At 41.6% G+C, this 18,457-nt stretch overlaps 1 protein-coding gene and 1 long non-coding RNA gene across 6 annotated transcripts in view; both read right to left on the bottom strand.

The window, feature by feature from the left end:
• Positions 1 to 18,457, bottom strand: part of EMCN (endomucin) — a 434,433-nt gene that overhangs the window by 8,648 nt on the left and 407,328 nt on the right. For 3 of the 5 annotated variants that reach the window (XM_062636730.1, XM_062636729.1, XM_062636732.1), the window contains 5 exons: positions 13,356 to 13,385; positions 10,262 to 10,336; positions 8,694 to 8,789; positions 6,973 to 6,997; positions 5,910 to 5,971 (listed from right to left, as the gene is read on the bottom strand). In XM_062636730.1, the coding sequence (XP_062492714.1) occupies positions 5,910 to 5,971; positions 6,973 to 6,997; positions 8,694 to 8,789; positions 10,262 to 10,336; positions 13,356 to 13,385 (288 nt within the window). Of the gene's footprint in view, positions 1 to 5,909; positions 5,972 to 6,972; positions 6,998 to 8,693; positions 8,790 to 10,261; positions 10,337 to 13,352; positions 13,386 to 18,457 lie in introns of all 5 variants that reach the window. The other 2 variants (XM_062636731.1, XM_062636733.1) reach the window with 1 other exon arrangement.
• Positions 288 to 3,526, bottom strand: LOC134173056 (uncharacterized). The gene is made up of 3 exons (XR_009968116.1): positions 868 to 3,526; positions 682 to 729; positions 288 to 477 (listed from the first exon to the last, which is right to left on the bottom strand). It is a non-coding gene; the product is annotated as an uncharacterized LOC134173056 (long non-coding RNA).

The following is an 18,457-nucleotide window of genomic DNA, read 5'->3' as shown; positions in this document are numbered from 1 at the left end:
CTGGCAAAAGGTGGGAAGTGGCTCCTCCACCATCAGAACATCTCAGAAAGCTGCAGGCTGGAAAGTTAACAAACACTCCACAGATGAAAACATCAGCTGACCCTCAGCAGTCTCTGACTGTGAGAAACTACTTTAAATACCCTTGCAAATATGCACAGGTCACAAACTGAATTAGAAATATAGCAGGAAACATATGCTATTTAATGCTTTTGACTACAGTTTGGCCCAAAAATCTCAGCTGGAAACATGTGCAGGTGAGTAAACACAAACAGAATCCAGCCATGAGCTGCAAAAAGCTGAGAAAGTTTATTCTTCAGTTTCTGTGAAGAAAGAAAATACAACTTCAGGCCATTATACAAAGCAAGGTTAAAAAAAAAATAGAGTATCAGAAATGAGAAAGAGACAGAAAGGGAAGCAGGTACTTCTATCTGTTGCGAAGGGACCCTTTTCTATTGAAGCAGCTTCTATTTTTTTCACCTGCAGGGAAAAGAAATAAGACACTGAAAGCACAGCTCATAACAGGAAAAAGTAATAATCAATATCACATCCTCACATTAGTAGGAACACTTGCTCTTACCACTTCTAAACATGCAGCTTGCCTGCTGAAAGCTCTTTGCTGACCTGCACTGCTTTTCTTGCAGGGTAGGAGGCAAGGGAATTTTCAGTGCCAGAGTGCCTCACCTAGAGATTCAGCTTCTTCACCTGCTCCTAGAGGCATCCACCTGGATCCTAGACAAAATAAGAGACAGATGAAAGTACCAACACATGTTGAGAAACCACATGGCCCACTGTGGAACCATGCCCCCTGGCAGGGGTAAATTTCCCTGGATTGGGCCCCTAATGAGGTAAACCCCAAAGATTTCTTACCTTCTTAAATGCTGCAGTCCATGCTCAGATGTGCTCAGCATAGTAGAAACCGAGGAGGAATGGTTGTCTGCCCAGCTCCAGATTTGTCCAGATTGTCTGCCCAGCCATATCTATGGTTTGATGTGTGGGGCAGAACAGTTAAACAGTCTCAGCATTTGGAGATTCATGGAAAGTGGTGATGAAGATATTTTTATTCAACCATGTAATTTAAGAAGACTACAGGATTTTCCAGGTCCAAAACCTAGCACCGCTGTGGGCTGTCTCGTCAGGTGCTGAACTTCTTGTATATCCCAGTGACTGAGGTAAGTTTTTGTGCTGAATGAGAACAAGGTTTTTTTTCTTTCTTCTGGGATGGTTTCAGTGGTTAGTCACTATGTATAGTAGTCACTGGCCTCTGCTGTTGAAGGCTAGGAATCATCAAAGCCTTTATACAGAAGTCTTTGGAAATTCAGGAAGTCTAGGGGAATGCAGCAGGCACAAACCAGGGTCATCTCAAAAGTGGCTGAAGTTATGGGGTCCAATTAATCTATGCCACGAACGGACACATATCTTCAAGGTAGGTAGCTCTTCTTGTGCAAGCGATGCACCCAAGAAATGTTATGAAAATCTACAGGCAGGAGGTACATCCAGTTGAAGAAGCAGGTAACAGCTCTAAGGTTGCTATTACTATTAACCAGCAGCAGCTTTTGGAAGAGATGTGGAGCACACGGGAATGCTGGTTGTTCTACATCCTTGCTTCCTTGCAGTACTATTTTGTACTGCACTGCCATCTGAGAGCGCTTGTAGATATTGACAGATCCATTTCTGTGGTGTGATTACAATAAATTAAGGGTGTTTCACATGTGACATGTGAGATGTCTCCTCAAATATCCATGTTTGCCTGGTACATTTTCGCAGCTTTGTTTAGTTAGCAATGCTTGAATTTTCATTTGTGTTCACAGTGGGTGTCACGGGAAGCCCTAATGCAGACATTTACCATGGACCTTTCTCCAGCCACCTTCCATTCCAGGTGCCTCACCAAAATCTGAGCACATCAGCTTTGACACATTTAATATCCTTTGAGCAAATTCAGGGCAAAACAGACAATACCCCTACAAGCCAAATACGTCATATCCTACCCTGTCATCTGAAAAGAGCACACACTGGTTAGAACACATGCCCTAATGAATCAGCTTGTGCTTAAGGTGCCAGGATTATACCTAACAGCTCTGAAGTATTGTGTCACCTGCACATTCATATGAGACTTTATACTGAATATTGAACTAGTGTGCTGCTACTATAAAGGCCCTTTATACATTTTACCTGCTCTAGAATGGGCACTCCAGGCAATAGCCATAAAGGAGAATTTTCACATCATTACTCAGGTATCAGTATTTCTATCACACATCATTTATCTGCATGGAGTAACCTTACCTCAATTTCTATTCCCCAACCTTTCTGTTACTGAGGAGTTTCCATCCTTCAGAATTTCATGAATCCTAAAAGGTGTTCAATACCTTTGGTGGTTTTCAGTGAAATACGTGTGAACCCTTACAGAAAAAGTTAGAGATGTTTTCAAGGTAGGCAATGCTTTACCATTACTATCACGGATGATAGTATTGATCTCTTAGCCATCAAGTAAAACCCTCCATCTTACATTCTTGGGAAACATATCTACTACTGACAAGCTGAACATGCAGTTCTGTGGGCTATATTGAATCCTAAATAAGAAATATTTTTTGCTGGTAGGTTTTCCAGAGCTCCCTATTGTAGAAGACCTTTTATTCTTCCTGGGAAGGGACAACCTAAATATGCCTGTACATTCAACCCGGAATGGCTGTAGTAAGTACTGCATTTGTACATTAGTGTAAAATGAGAGGAATCAGTATCCTGAGCATTTTTATCCAAGCTGAGTTTTCATGTAAGATGCAAGTACAGGCACTTATCTTGCATCAGGTGTTATAGTTCACTGGCAAAGTACATGAAAAATTCAAGGTGTTTAGTGTTGCCTGTCTGGTTTTTTACTTTACATCAATTCTCAGCCAGTTGTGCCTCACAGGCCACAGCCATCAGAAAAGTTATTTTTCTAAGATGAGTTTTTAAAAATGAGAATATTAAAGCTCAGTTTTACTGGGTGTTCTTGATGATACTGCTCCATTTAAAATCATAACATTAGTCCAGGCTTAACTGAGCACTTTACTTTTCCTGTACTCCTTCACATTAATGGTAGGTGTTTGAAATACCATTCTTGATTAAATTTATTTCAGCTATGCTTCTGAAAAAGGAGTCTTTCTTTTTTTTTTTTTTTTTTTCAATTTATAGTCAGAACCTAATTTTAGAAGCCCTGAAATAGGATCCTTCAGTAGTCAATGGACCTGAATAGGTCAGCTCATTTCAGTTCAAGATACATGTCTAAGGCAGAAGGAATAAATAGCCCTCTGGACACATACATCTCTTTCAACTATGTGTAGCTGGCTTAGTTTTTAGATAGATAAAATAAGTCAAGATAAAACTTCTCATATCCTTTGATCAAGACATATCATGCACAACACTCACACAGGGTTTTTCTAGGTTGCCTGCTTGAGCACTTTGTAGGTCATATCTTTTTGTTTATATGTTTTTACATAGTTTTAACACAACTATATAATCTTACAATGTTCTGTTTGGGATAAAAAGTAAAAAAAAAATATACTTCTAATAAAGCTTAATTTGAATACATGTCAAAGCAGAACTTTGTTGTGTATATGCTTCACCACAGGCAACTGAGCAGGCTATTGATAGTGAGAGGATAATGTAGATCTATCTGTAAGGTTAAGGCTGTTCTTAAGAATCTTCTAGATTTAGTCAAGCCCTTTGTAATTTTGTTGGCATGTACAATCAGAGGTGGCTACAACACAAACTTCTAAGCAGCTGGACAATTAATTCATCTTTATTTGAGCTGGATTTTATGTGTCTAAAAAGGAAAAGGAAGAATGCATGTAAAGAAGTTCTATGCAGTGCAATTGTTTTCAGTTGAGGGACCACGATTCAGACATTTCTCAAGTTCTATCTGTACTGTAAGAAACACTTGCTTTCATGCTCAAGTTTTTAATGCAGCAAGTAAATCTCATTCAAATGGGCAGGCATCCTAACACACTTAAAAATACTGGTATGAGTGACAAATATTTCTGTAAGAAAACAGGCCCTGCTTTCAGAGTGCTTTTAATTTAAGCAGTAAGTGTCTAAAATCCTGGAGAAAAACAGGACTTCCATTCCCGTGAAAGCATGTTTCATTTTGAAACACACGAAAATGTAAGAATTAAAGAGAAAATGGTAACTAGTTTAAATATGAATTGTATTAATGAGAAGAGGGCAAGAATCTTGCCTTCTAAGTGGTTATGACTCATACCTTCCAATTATAGCACGCATACATCATATTTCAGTAAAAAAAGAATATCAAGCATCCTCTGGATGGAAGACATTCAGATACTTGGTGAACCAGAAGCTGATTAACAGTCATCAGATCTCATCTTGTGAAAAAGAAACCAAACCCAAAACAGTGAACCTGAGTCTTTTCTCATTTACCCTGCTGTAAAACACATTCTGCTGCTGTCAATGAAGTTATTTTATTGTTGAAACCAGTGTGAGGGAAGAATCAATCAAGAAATGTCTATCAATTCCAGCATCTGACTTCATCCAGCTTTCAAAACCCCGCAATGATTATAAATGAAAACATACATGCACCTTCATATTCCTTAAAATAAAGCTAAAAGTCCATTCCCAAAGACATACCCCCCCCCCCAATTCACAAATCACAAAGCTCTGAAGTGCAGTCACTTAAGTGCCACAGCACAGTTGCTGAAGTGCCAATGCTAGTTTGCATTTGCTCAACAGCAGTGGGGCAGAATGATGTATCTTGCAACGGAGCAGGCCCTTCTCCTCCCCCTCTAGCCTCCTCGCACACTGCTCTGTGTTGGCGAGGCTGCTGGAAGCATAACTATGGTTTGTGGCAAGGGCTGCCAGAGAAGCCCTGTGGGTCTCCTGGATCACACGAAAGCTTCTGGGAGCTGCAGAGAAGGCTGGAGAGTGCAGATGGTGCCTCTCCAGCAAGTAAAGGATACTTCAGATTAAGTGTTTCAGTGGGCTTCCCAAGAATTCAGAGGAAAAGGGAGAGCAGCTATCAGGCAACCTCCGAAATGTCAGTGGGGGAAATAGATGGCCAAAAAAGCATAAAGTATGAAGCTGTTTTTCCTGGGGTCTTCCTTAGATGAGACAAGAGCAAGAGAGCAAAGGTGGGACCTAGATTGCTGAGGAAGCAATGGATGAAGGGGAGAAGTTTCAGCATGAGTATCTCTGCCATGAGAGGTGGTTGGTTGGTTGGTTGGTTTTAGATAGTGGGAATCATATTAGCTAGAATTTTATTCTGCCTCAGTCTTATTTTGCACTACTCTGTTTCCTGCAGAACGTATAACTGCATCCATCTCTTTGCTTATATGGATGAGATTTTGCTTTCTTTTGTTCATGTAATCTATAACCTCTGTTCCTTTAGACTTTATTACCACATTATTTGTAAGAAACCGCATCACTGAAGCACAGGACAAAGGAATTTGCAATGAGAGTAGGACTTTGAATGCAAAGGGTGGCTGGGAACAGGGCTGACTGAAGACAGCTGACACCAACTCCAGCTGAGCCCTGTTTACATACAGCACTGACTCCCAAACCGTTTGGCCCCTGGGATCAGTCCCCAGAGTCCCTTGTTTATCCAGATCTAGCTGATAAATATCATGATTGGAGTTACTCCTGAACGTGCCAATCTGTAGATCACTTACAATCAATGATTTTAAAAGTTGATTTTTCCTAAACCAGTTATACTTCTCATTCCCAAGACAGATACCACACACAGTGCAGCTGCACTGCTGCTCTACAGGCTCCCAGTCTGGGAGTTTGTACTGTAGAAGAACTGTTTGCAGTGATTTTGATCTGACAGACACTGAAGATGGTCTTGCTATTGGAAATGACATCGCAAACTGCTCTTCTCTGGGCTCAGAGGAGGAGACAGACATACACATGAAGGAAATACTCACCGGTATCCGAAGAAGTTGTCTTCACAGAAAGAAGTTTGACTCCTTCTTTATCTGACTGGGCTCTGTTGAAGTCAGAAAACAAGCAAGCACAGAGTTTGCATGTTGGTCAGGCAAAAAAATCTGAGGATTATAATCTGGAGGAGGCAGCACCTGTGCCAGTCTGTACTGGCAAGCTTGAAATGGGCTTTGCATGGGGCCATGTGTAAATTGGGGTGGTGGAAAACACCATACACTGAAATCTCTGAAAATACCTTCCTCTTAAAATAGGTAATAAATCAAGTTGCATGACTCTGGGTTCACTCTAGCACTCCACAGAAATGCACTTGGGGAAAAGAGGGAGTCATCTTTTTTCTCTGTCAATACAAGGCTTTTGGTGATGTTGAGTAGCAAGAAGGGTCATTTTAGATGTCCAGGGAATCAGGGCTAGCAAGTAAATCAGCAGCCCAAATGTTGCTTTTGGACATACAAAACATGGAGGCCACAGCCAGACTCAATGGCTTCTAGTATATATCTTGCAATGATTCTTTCTCTGTTTCACTCTCCTCAAACTCCTTAGCCAATACGGTTTTAACTAAGCCTCTGCAAATGGACTAGTGGATAGAATATGGAACAGAGTAATACGTAATAATAGGGGACAAGAGAAAAAGAAAGAGAAAAGCCAGAATAAGAAATATTAAAAAGAGAGAAAACATGAACAAAAGAAGGGGGATTAGAAAGGATGGAAAAAAAGATAAAAATCAAGAAATTCACAAAGAAGAGAAAAAAGACTGGGCCAATGGGCCCTGTGGCATAGCATAAACCATTTCTCCATTTCGAAAGATCCCTTGGAAAACAATTAAGAGCCATCACATTTCTATACATGCTGGAACAGATGCTTATCATGCATACTAGTGTACAATAACTGCAAGTGCATCACTTTCAATAGGATATTTCTCCTTGGGGTAGCAACTACTTATTACATTTAAACAGAGAAAGATCAAAGCAAATCTCATGCAGAATCTGCTGCAATCACAAGTGCCCCATGAGAGATCTCAAAGCAAAGAAAAGACAGGATTCAACTTACTGTTCAGTGCTGTTCTCTTGTCTCTCTGGAAGAAGGAAAAAGTTAATATAATTTTGACTGCTGGGACTCACTTAAGTAAACAGCTATTGCAGTTGCTAGCAGAAGGCTTAGTTGTGATTTTGCATTACTGCATTAAGCACATTAACACAATTGACCAGCTTGAATTTTAATTACTTTTCTAGCTCATCTTCCCAAAAGATAACCATGTCATCTATGAAAGTGAGCTGATATTGCCCAAACAGATACTTCTGGAAACTAAGGAAAATGATATGTGACTTGTGCAAGAGCACAGCAGGAGCACGTTTTTCCCTGCAGCTCCCGAATCCCCAGGTAGCTGGCACAGAGGAGGCGAGCATGGAATGGCTCTCCAGTATGTAACAAGTGAGCTAAGAGAGACAGGAGAGGAAAGTGAAGGAACAAGCTGCCAGGCTGTACTCTCTGGGGGGTTTAACCTGGCATGACATCTGAGAACAGAGCCTGTCTGCCCCATCAATGAGGAAGAGGTTTCTCCCCAAAATGAATCATATACTGAATGTATTTTATTCTTATGTGAAAGTGTGTGCAGATGGATGGGGGCCAGGGGGTTATATTGGATACACAGAGCCTATTCTAGCCCCATGATACCAGGCACAGGACTCTCCATCTGTGGAGGAAGCACATTGGATAGGCCTGGGCAAATCCTACGGGAAGCACCACAGATATCTATCTAATCTAGCTTCCAAATGAATTTGCCGGTACCATGCCTGCTGGCATTTGTGCACGGGGGAGGCTGGCAAGGACATGTTCCTCACCTCATACCTTTACCTCTTGACTCCAAATATTCAGTAATTTCCAAAGCAGGGATCGCACCTTCCTCTGTTTATCTGGGACTGGTTTTCCATGTCATTGGCTAAATTGGCTGCGACACACTGTTAGCCTTGGTCTACAGCTTCAACACCCTGCTGTGATTTTATATTTCCAAGTCCCAGTGATTTCACAGTTGAAAATCTGCACAGGTCTCCTAACTCATGCCAATTCACAGGGAGAAATAAAACACAGTCTGGATTCAGAGCTGGGTGTTCATTTAATGGAGAATTACACTTGCCTGTGGCCTGCTCATGAAACTTTTGGAAACATTTGGCAAATGGAATTATACCCCGTTATCTGAAGTATTTTGTGAACAGCAGGAAAACATACAGCTCTGTCAAAATGTTTCTGGAAACATTTTTGCCTCAGGGATTTTGTTCCCATGTACATTATTCTGTAACTGGAAAACTTACATGTAGCACATATATATGAGTATGTGTGTATATAGCAGGTATTTCCTAAAAGAAAGCACTGATATTCCTTTGCCTGTATCTAGAACAGAGATAAAATAAATATAGTGATTTTGTTAAACAATATCTCCAAACTTAGTTTTCACTGTCTTTTTCTACCTGATTGACTGTGTTAGCACAGATGTTTGTTAGCTCTCTGTAGCTGCAAAAGCATGAACAAAAAGCTTTACAGCGTTATATATTCTCCAAAATTCAGAGACCTGTTTGCTCCCTCTGTTCTTCTTACTGATTTTGAAAATGAAGTGTTATTTTCCTACTTCAGGCAAAATACTTTGAAATACAAGAAACTTTCCTATCAGACTACTACAACATTTATGGCTAAGGTAGTCTAAAAAGACCCCTGAGATCTTTAATAATAAAAAACGTATTGATCTTTTTCACCTTCAGAGAAAGCAAGCCAAATACCTGGAGTTTTCTTCTGGCATATTCTGTACAAAGACACCAGTGAGAAGACAGAGAGGGTAATAACTATCAAGGTGATGACGACTGGCAAGATAACACCTGCAAAAGAACCAACAGCATAATTTTGCCTGCTGCCCCTGGCTTGCATTGTCTCCAGGTACAGGCACTTGCATGCACAAAGGTGAGAGGCACCAGCTCCGCTTCATCAAACATTACTGGCTTCTCTGGAGCAAGGTAACCTACTCGTTCATGTTATTCCTCCCACACCCACTGAGCCTCAGGCTTACAGCCTTTGTGGAGGGGTATTTAGGCGCTTTCCTTCCCCCAGCCTTAGTCCTTCCCTGACACTTAACAGTGCCCTGTGGAACTGACACCATCATCTCCACCAAAATATTCACAATTCACCCCCAGTGTTGACAGCCCCCAAAAGTTTTGCAAAACAGTCGTGTTTCAGGAATAATTTTTTGATACATGCAACTTATTTTTTCCTCTTTTTTGAAACCAAGACTCATCCAAAATTCAGCAACTGAAGCGAGTATTTCTGTTTTAATATTGTACACCCAGAAAGACACTAAGGAGTTACATAACTCAGTAACATTCCCCACAGCACTTACAACCAGGGATAAAAAATGCAAGATCTCCTTTTTAAATGAGGACATTTCTTTCCTTTTATTATTTCCCACCATCTGCCATTTCCTGACAGGTGTTTCCCAGCCAAGAAGCAAAAAGGAAAGAATTATGTAATGAGGAGAAGCTTTCATGGGGAAATACATAAGCCCAGTTTCTCCTCATTTATCGTTTTGCTGGCAGTGGTTGGCCACATTTAAATGTAGTCTAAGCCATGTGTCAGGGGAGGCTGGGTCTGCATTCCCACAGCCTTCCACAGCATCAGCTATCTTCAATGGCTTTTGATGCGATTAATATTTAATATTCATACATATATGCGTGTGTGTGCATCTGCAGAACTTGAGGGAGAACCCTGAGAAAGGTTTAGAGTAGAAAAACATCAAACATATTTTGCTAAGCCAGTACTTTGGGTAGGAAATAGCAGATCTGCAGCAACATTCTTGCCCTAGAGATGCATAATATTAAAATAAAAGATTAAGTAACATGCATCAAACATCAAGTGCTTGAAGAGTCTGCAGAAGACTCCCTCCTAGCCCTTCTCTCCCATGACAATATGAGCAGTATATTTAAATAGTACATTCAGAACAACATATTCATATCATACGTATTCAGAATGGTATATAACAGCATTTCCACGTGTTTTCCTGGGTCTTCTCTTACAGTGAATGACTCTACATTTCTTTCCCAGTTTTATCGCTTTGAATCAGTCCTGGGAAATAACTGTGCTGCTCTCCAGTGAGAGTTTTGTCAACTTGTTAAGCTCTGCTTCTCTTTGAGAGAATTTTTGTAGCAGGCAGTTAAATTGGGTTTGTAATAGGGTCTACATCTGGTACGGCTGAAAATAAAACTGCCAGCTGAATTTCTCCAGTACCACAATCATTCATGGAAAACCAAACTGATTGACTGAAAACTCAAAAGCTGGACAATAAAATAGGAACACTCACTAGAATAGTGGTTGTCACTCCCTGTCCCTTTCTTGTTTTCAGGAGTGCTTTCAGGACTGTAAAAACCTAGATTTGCAAAAAAATATAATCTTTCAGGTTAACATGCAATTGCCAGAACTCCCCAAACACTCCCCCTGGAAAATTACCCTCCCTGAGCAATTTTTGTATCCCCAGTTCTGGAACCATTTGGTGCTCCACATCTATAATTCTTCTAATACCACCTGGGTAACTCAGCAAGGGGGGTGGAAAAGTTTATCTAGTATGGCCTAGAAGAAACACACTTTTCATAGGTCAGTCTTCCCTAGGATCATCTGCTTGTCCACTTACAGGTTATAAGCAACACTTTCTCACTTTTAGGAGTTTAAGGTAATGTTCAACATTAGAGGAAAACTTTTGACAAGCAAATAAACAAGCAAGAGAGAGAAAATGAGACCTGCCTCCAAAAGAAGAAAGACCAAAATAGTCCATTGCTAATGAAAATAAATGCTAATAGTAGGTGAAGTAGTCCAAAGAGGTGCAACATTAATAGCTGTTGATTTTCTTGAGATTTGAGTGCTAGAAGGGGATGTGTGTGCTTTCTCTGACACTTCTGAGGGTAGCAATGACTGCTGGGAGCTTCTGGGGCATTTTTTAGGACAGGGTTTAAAGGAACGCAATTCTACCTTCAGGTGCTAATCTGAATCTGAGTCAAGCATCAACAAACTGAAATACTTGCTACCTAAGTGAAAAAATAATCACTGAACTTCTACAGAGAAAAAAACCTACCAACCTCGGTGCTTCCTTAATGACACTATACAGGACACGGGATTTTATCCCATATTGAACGGAAGCTTGAGTAGACATGTGCTTACTGCTGCTGAAGAAGCCGACCCTGGGTAGGAGTCTTGGGGTAACGGCTGACCTTGGTGATCTTAAAGGTCTTTTCCAACCTAACTGATTCTATGATTCTATGACCAGCTGGACAACAGCAGCGCAAGGCAACCATTTCCACTTCTCATTTAAGTATCAGAAATGGCTCCCAAGCAAAGGTGCCCAGGGAAGGTAGGGAAGATGGTCTTTTAAGCAGAGGTCCTAGTAGAGAGTATAGCTCTGTATGTAAGTAGCAAGAACACGATAGCAGCCACTGAGGTTTTGTTGCAGGCTCTGATCCACTGCTCAGGAATCCACTCATACCCTGCACCTGTAGGGATGCATGGTTTCCCTTCCAAAGAACAGAAGGCAGCTCAAATTGATGGGTGGAAACTAAGAAATTAAGTGAGGCATTAAAACTAATTTCTCAGAGCCATTTTGAGGGCTAGAATGCAATTTTGTTCTGCTAAGTCTCTGAATGACACGTCCCTACTTTTTCAGAAGCTTTTGAATAGGCAATACTTGTAACTCTAGACCACTGAATTAGAGTAACAAACAAGGTTTGTTTGTCCCTACCATACAGGATTCCCTCTTCCTTGCTACACTGATTTTAAACTCAGGCCCACTATTGAGACATGTGTTGATGATTGCTTTTCCTCCACTATTCTCCTTTTGCCCAAATTCCAATTATCACACCATACGAGCCTGTTTAGATTTGTAAGAGTAAGCTGTCTGATGCAAGAGAAGCAAAGCAGAGAACAATCAGGGTCCAGTTTCTCCACTGGATATGCCAGTATACTGGATTTTTCAGGTAACTAGGACCCACGTAGTCCTACTTAAAAATTTATGTGGGTTGACTGGTTGTGCAAAGGGAAAGATTTGAACACTGTGTTTTCATTTCTGTTTCGATGTTGTGCAGCTGTGTGAATTTTGGGCAGATTATTTAGCATCTCTATTTCCTTTCCTTCCTCCCCTTCACACACACACACCCCCCCCCCCCCATTTGTCTGGCTAGAGAATGAAGCCTCCTGGGGAAAAATGATCACTTACTGCGTGCTTGTGTGATGCCTTAACAATGCAGCCACAGCTGAGACAATCTGATGCTACAGTGTAGGAAGCAATCATTGCCTGAGACCTTTATCTCTGAAAAATTGCTGTTTCTTTAAAACAGAAGTTGTCTCTCCTGTGGTGCCTGTCTGCTGAGGGGTGATAATGTAAGGATGGAAACTGTGAGCCATCATCAAGTGACTGAAATAATTCTTCTGAATGCGTAATTCCATGTGTTTGCTTTGGATTTCCCAGGGAAATACTACTGCCCTTTTTGCTACCTTACCTGATATACTACATGATATACAGGGCGAGCAGGCAATTATCACAGCAATGAGTTATCCTGGATACTGACTGAAAATGTCAACAGAAACAAATGACACTGGAAACCATGAATGCATATCCCCACATTTGTGCAGCATCTCTACAGGAGAAAAACTGAGGATTCAAATCCATTGGTTATTTTCCTTTTTCTCTGTTAAATGACCAAGATGTGAGTAATGCAGGAAAGAAAATCCATAGGTTAGCCTATTAACTACTTGAAATAAGACATGTAATAGCATGGGTTAAGGAGTTAAAACCTTTAACTCAGTTAACCATTTTCTTACAAGCCAGCCCATCCTGTCTACTTTCTCTGAATCTGGAAAGTGAATCTGAAAGATATTTTCCACCTATGGAATGATCTGGGATCAGAATAACAGTTAATTGGAGTAATATATACATCATGGTAACATGAGAGACAAGATTTTGCTGGCAGCAGCATCAAGAACTATAGGGACCAGTACAGAAGGGACTGTTTCCTGATAAGCCCAGAGAAAGGAAAACAGGACAATACAGGTTCACTAGCACAGGAAACTCTTGCCTTACCCTGGCAGCTGCTGCTTCTGACCACAGGACGAGGAATAAGAGCCACTGACAAGAACAAGCTCCTTGGTAAACACTCTATTTATATCAGTTTCCCATTGCATCATGCAGTATGCCAGACCTGATATTTCTTTTGTGCTCCCACCCTGTTTTCTTTTCAGTATCTGCTAGTCCAACAATGGCATTCAGCTGAAGGCACAGCAAAGTTATGCATTGCTACACGAACATCATTCCTCTGCTTCTCTGTACTACATTTCAGGCTGCCCCCCTCCCACCCTACATCAGCCTTTTTCATCAGTGTGCACAGAGCAAACTCTTCTATTGCTCTTACTTGTTGATTGTGTTGGTGAACTCATGTGAAGGCCTGCAATAAAACAGAAGGAACAGGTTTGTTAGTATCTGTTTTAGATGCCTGGAGTCTTCACATCATACAAACTGACAGGCCCTAGCAACATGCTCAGTAAACCCACAAGCAATGCTGCCCCAGTACTGGCAGTCTGACACCATTCCCAAGCCGTCCAAGCTGTGAAAGTCTACAGACATCCCTTAGAGATGAGAACAGAATCCAAAGTCCAGCCTATGCTAGGTTATTATTCTGCTCAAGAGAAGAAAATCCTGCATTAACTGATAACATTCTTAAGAAATTCCTCTTGCCAAAACCAATCAAACATCTGGGAGCAATAGCTGGCATTTAAGTGACAAGCATTTTAATAAAAGAAACTCAACTGCCTAATTGAGACATATCTTCAATTGTCACAGAAGCCTTTAAAAATGAATCTTCATTAATTAACTTGGTGCTTTTGGCTAACAAGCTGCCAAGCAGTAGGAGTAAGAGGCACCGGTAATGAGAAAGAAATGGACCTTGCAGAGTGCACAGTGCTTACTAGCCCACTCCTGGCAGCTTCCCCCAGCCACTTCATAAGGTTTTGGTGCAGAACACTGTTTTTTTTTGTTAGCCTTTTGTTAGTATGCTACTGCTTTTGTGCGTCTAGACTATAGCAGGCTTGGAAATTAAGGCGGCTGTGAATACTTCACATTTGGAGGCTAGCCACAGGCAACCATCACTCCCAGAGTGATTTTTATTACTTTACATTAAATCTCTCCTGCAATCACTCTACAGTCAAAGGGAGTTGGGCACCTAACTCACCTGTGTCTTTGAGAATAGACACCTGTGTGAACTGGCAGCAAAACATTTATGTGTTTGTACAAGACAGACTGTCTGGGGCCAGGGACGAGTGACTGGCCCTCTGCCCACCTGGTGAGGCCTCTCACACTGGATTACTGGAGCTACCATGGGAAAAAATCCCTCAGGCACTACATCCTCAGCAGTCATTCAGTATTTTGAGGTATATATCACAGCGTTTGGTCACCTTCCTGTAGGCTGGAAGGCACCATAAACCCCCCCTTGCTGGGTCTCTTCAGGGTTCACTGCTGCCACAGCACCTGGGGGAAATGTGGAGCATCTGACCTAATCCCAGGAGCTCCCTGGGAGGACATAACCCACCAGCACATCCTCTGTGTCCCAGCTGTGCCAGTCGGAGAGACTGCAGATGGAGTGGCATGAAAGCAGCTGTAAATCCAGGCAGGCATAAGGCTTCTCCCCTGAGTGCCTAGGATTGCAGTGCTGCTCCTCTTCCGTCTGGGGTCCCAGGGGAGTACAGATCCACTCATACAACATTGCTGCACTTTTTTGTGCTCTGGACTGATGCTTTGCACAAAGACAGCTCCTACTACTGGAGCTGTTCTACAAATGAAACACATCATTCTATTGCTGTTAATGTACTCTTTGAAGACCAGAACGGCTGCTCTTGTTTTTCGTCCTCTCTACACCCAATTAAAAACATAGATCACTTGAGCCACCAGGGTGCAAATAACCACTTTTGCTAATGATATATGGGACAGAGCTTTAACTGCATTGTAATCACAAACCTGCATGAAAAGCACATTCAGATTAAAAACCCAAGTACTCAAAAGTCAGCAGTAAGAGCTCTGCTTGAGCATACTAAATATGAGTAATGCTAAGTACTCTGAAGGTATACAGTTATCTTACCCTGGCTTCCTAAGATCCAGAGCAAACATTTTTCCTAAGCTTTTTATCATGTCATCAATCCATCTGCAAAAAGCAATGTCACCTTGTGCAGAGAGGATCTCTGTAATGATTCATTAAGCATTGTTTACAGCATATTTGAGTAACGTTAACAACAAGGGCCAAAGAAAAGCTTTTGGGAAATTAATAACTCGCCTGTCAAAGGAGGTTTGTAATGACGCACAGTACAGAATGCAGCAGGACACATGGCTGGCATTAAGGAAACATCCAAATATGATATAATTGCTTGTCACTCAAATACTGCCATTCCTTAAGCCTATAAGGAGTGGGATCCCATGGCAAAAAGTACCATGAGGTCACACCACAACGGCTGGACTGGCAAACTATAAAGTCCTGTGTGTGCATATTCTTGGAGAAAGACAGAAGACCTTGTCAAGTCTTACAAATAGGTCACTCCTCTATGAAACTTCAGACCTTGTCTCCCGGGTCTGATGGAATTTGAGCTTACCCAAGAGCTCCTCACCCCTCAAGATTGTAACATAATTATACATTCACCCTTAACTTCACTCACGCAAACAAAGTGAACCGCCCTGGCTCAGATTAGGGAAAATAAATGAATAGAAAGAGCATGTTGAGCCCAAGATGATACTGAAGTCTATCCCAAAGAATTAAGGTTGGTCAAAGCTGTATGAGGGTAACAGTAGGCTCTGTGAACAGGAAGGGTCGGGTGATCTGCAGTTCCCTATCTGCAGGCACAACCGAAACCACACTGCTATCCTAGCCAGACCTCAGCACTGCAATAAAACCAGACAGCAGCGATGATCCCAGATAAAAAACATGTTATTCTTTAAAGACAGCACACATCTACAAGCACTAACACTGCAAGCATCTTTCCCAAAGACATCTCACCCAGATCCTGCTAGAGCATGAAAAATTAAACAGGAAAAATCTCCTGCCCTTCTCTCTCTCTCGCATCTCCAGTATGCAAGCAAAACGCCAGCTCACCCTCTGTTCAGAGATTGCTCAGCCCTGCCACACAAACAAAGCTGTGCTTATCAGAGCAGTTCAGCAGGTGCTTTCAGTTTGCATTTTCTAAATAACCATCCAGTGCCCCTTCTGCTGGTATGGTCACATGCTGCTGTGCTATAGAAAGAGAAGGACAGAAGGAAAGGCAGCATTTTGCTTACTAACATAGCTACCATAGTTGTTGTAACTGCCTGTTCAGAGCTTATCGCACCCTCTAGGGCTGTGAGTTAGGGGGCAGATGCTCTGCATATACAATCTGGGAAGATTTCCAGATTCATCATGAGAAGTGAGGTGTGCAACACTGGCTGTGCTGAGTCCTCAATGTGCAATAAGGAGGACAAGGATAACAAATTTGGCACGTGACAGTGGTTTGATTTGAAACTACCTGCCTGAGCCAGTTCAGCACTAGTTAGAAGCTTGACAGATGGAGAAAAAGACCAATAGCTAACCTCTCCCCACTCTGTTCTCCAATGACCGCAACCTAAGCAGCTTGGATACCCCGCAGTTTGCTGCTTCTGTTTTTGGAGGGCAGCCGCATGAAACTGTGTTCACTGGCAAAACAAACTAATAAATTTGGCTGATTACTCAGAAGGGGATACCACAGTATAAATTAAAGCAATCAAAGCAAAATTAAGAATTTTAAAATACCCCTCCTTGCCCTGACCATGCTATAGAGTGAGTGCATTATCTGAGGCTTTGCTGTATTTTCCATCTCCCAGACACTTCGATTTTTGTGTAGGTCTCTTTGTGAAGAAGCTGAAGATACAGTGGGATTTTTTTTACCTAATATCATTATCCAGAGTTCCTACACAGTTTGCTTACAGAAAGAGTCAAACCCTCCTTGTCTTACTCATAAGTATTTTTCTGAGGGAACTGCATCCCGCGAATCAAGTGAGTAGGATTTATAATTGGAGGAGTGCAATAAAGATATCAATAGATGCAGCAGGTTGATTCATCTGACAGTTTATTATAATAGATCATTTGATCTTACCACCCTGCGGGGTGAACTTCAGCTCTAAGGCTTTTGTTGTTGTTTAGGTCACAGAAAAAATACTACAACACTTGCAGTGCCTTGGATGTATTTAGACCCTGGCTGATCCATTAAATCTCCAAGTTTTTGTTAATTGAACAAAAGGAGAAAATTAAATATTAGCAAGCAAGCCTCTGTGGAGGTGGAGCATGAGTAGGAGGTATATTACACATGACAGCCCAAGTTAGAGAAATGTATGTATCAACGGCAAGCATGCAGGTTGCTCTCTTTGCTGCAAACAATCCCTATTGCCTTCTCTAGCTTTGGTGAACACTACGCAGTCCCTCCTCCGTGGCTGGTGATTTCAATCTTCTTTAATACAGCAAGCAATAGTGTTCTCTGATGTTTCTCCAAGTTGTTTGCTAGGCTCCCCCACTCATTCCAGTCCCACTCCAGCTTTCTGTGGCACTCCTCCCACACCCTGATCTTTTGATATGGTTGATTGGAAATTTCTCTTCAAAATGTGCTTTATTTCTGCAGCAACAAAGGACTTTCTGAGCAAAATGGCATTTTTTTAAAAAATGTAAAATGGTCTCTAAACTATATATATTCTTTTGCATTGAGGTTAGCCAGCTGGACTATTTTGGTTGAGCATATCAAATAAAAACACTCCATTTTGGACCAATATCACATTAATTTGTCTTCCCCTAAGCTGCTGTGCAGAAGCTGTGGCTTGGGTGCCTTTGGCTTGCAAGCTCTTCTATCCCTTATGGGCTGCAGCACCAGCCCCACTGAGGCTACCAGCCTCTGCACTAGTGAACACAAGGCGTTCAGCTCCTATATAAGGCTCTGAATGAAATTCCAAAGAGCTGGGAAGAAATAATCTAATGGCTGTGACAGTCAGCATTTCTTCTAATCTCAGCACAGGATGAAACAACTGGCTTCATGCTTGCATTGCTTTGAAAGTTATTAGGGTACAGCACAGCATATGGCTTCCCTTGGCCCTGAGTGATTTCACATAGGGGAATAAATCTGTTTAGAGGGAATCATAACATATTTTTCTTAAAGTTTTTAATGTATACGGAGAATAAGGGAGCAAGGGTGGTCTAAATGTGCACCCATCTGGGATAAGTTACCAAACTCATCAGGGTGAGTAATGGAATTTCTTGCATATTTAAGCTGCAAGAAAGAAGCGAGGAGCTGGTGAGGAGATAGGAAAGTGTAAATGTGGAAATCCTGGTTCAGGAGAAAGTGATTCTGAAATGGCAGTTTTATGGGAACTCAGAGTGCTGGCTATGCCAAGCGCCTAGACTGATACCCCCCTGGATAGATGGGCCTTTCTCAGCCAAGAATCTTGGGCAGTGCCTGAGCTCAAGATTTAGTGGTTTTACAG

The sequence above is a fragment of the Pezoporus occidentalis genome, unplaced genomic scaffold, assembly GCF_034315485.1.
Source record: "Pezoporus occidentalis ecotype Australia unplaced genomic scaffold, CSIRO_AGI_Poc_V1 ctg49, whole genome shotgun sequence".
In the NCBI taxonomy this organism is placed as follows: domain Eukaryota; kingdom Metazoa; phylum Chordata; class Aves; order Psittaciformes; family Psittacidae; genus Pezoporus; species Pezoporus occidentalis.
This window is presented reverse-complemented; position numbering and strand designations above follow the sequence as displayed.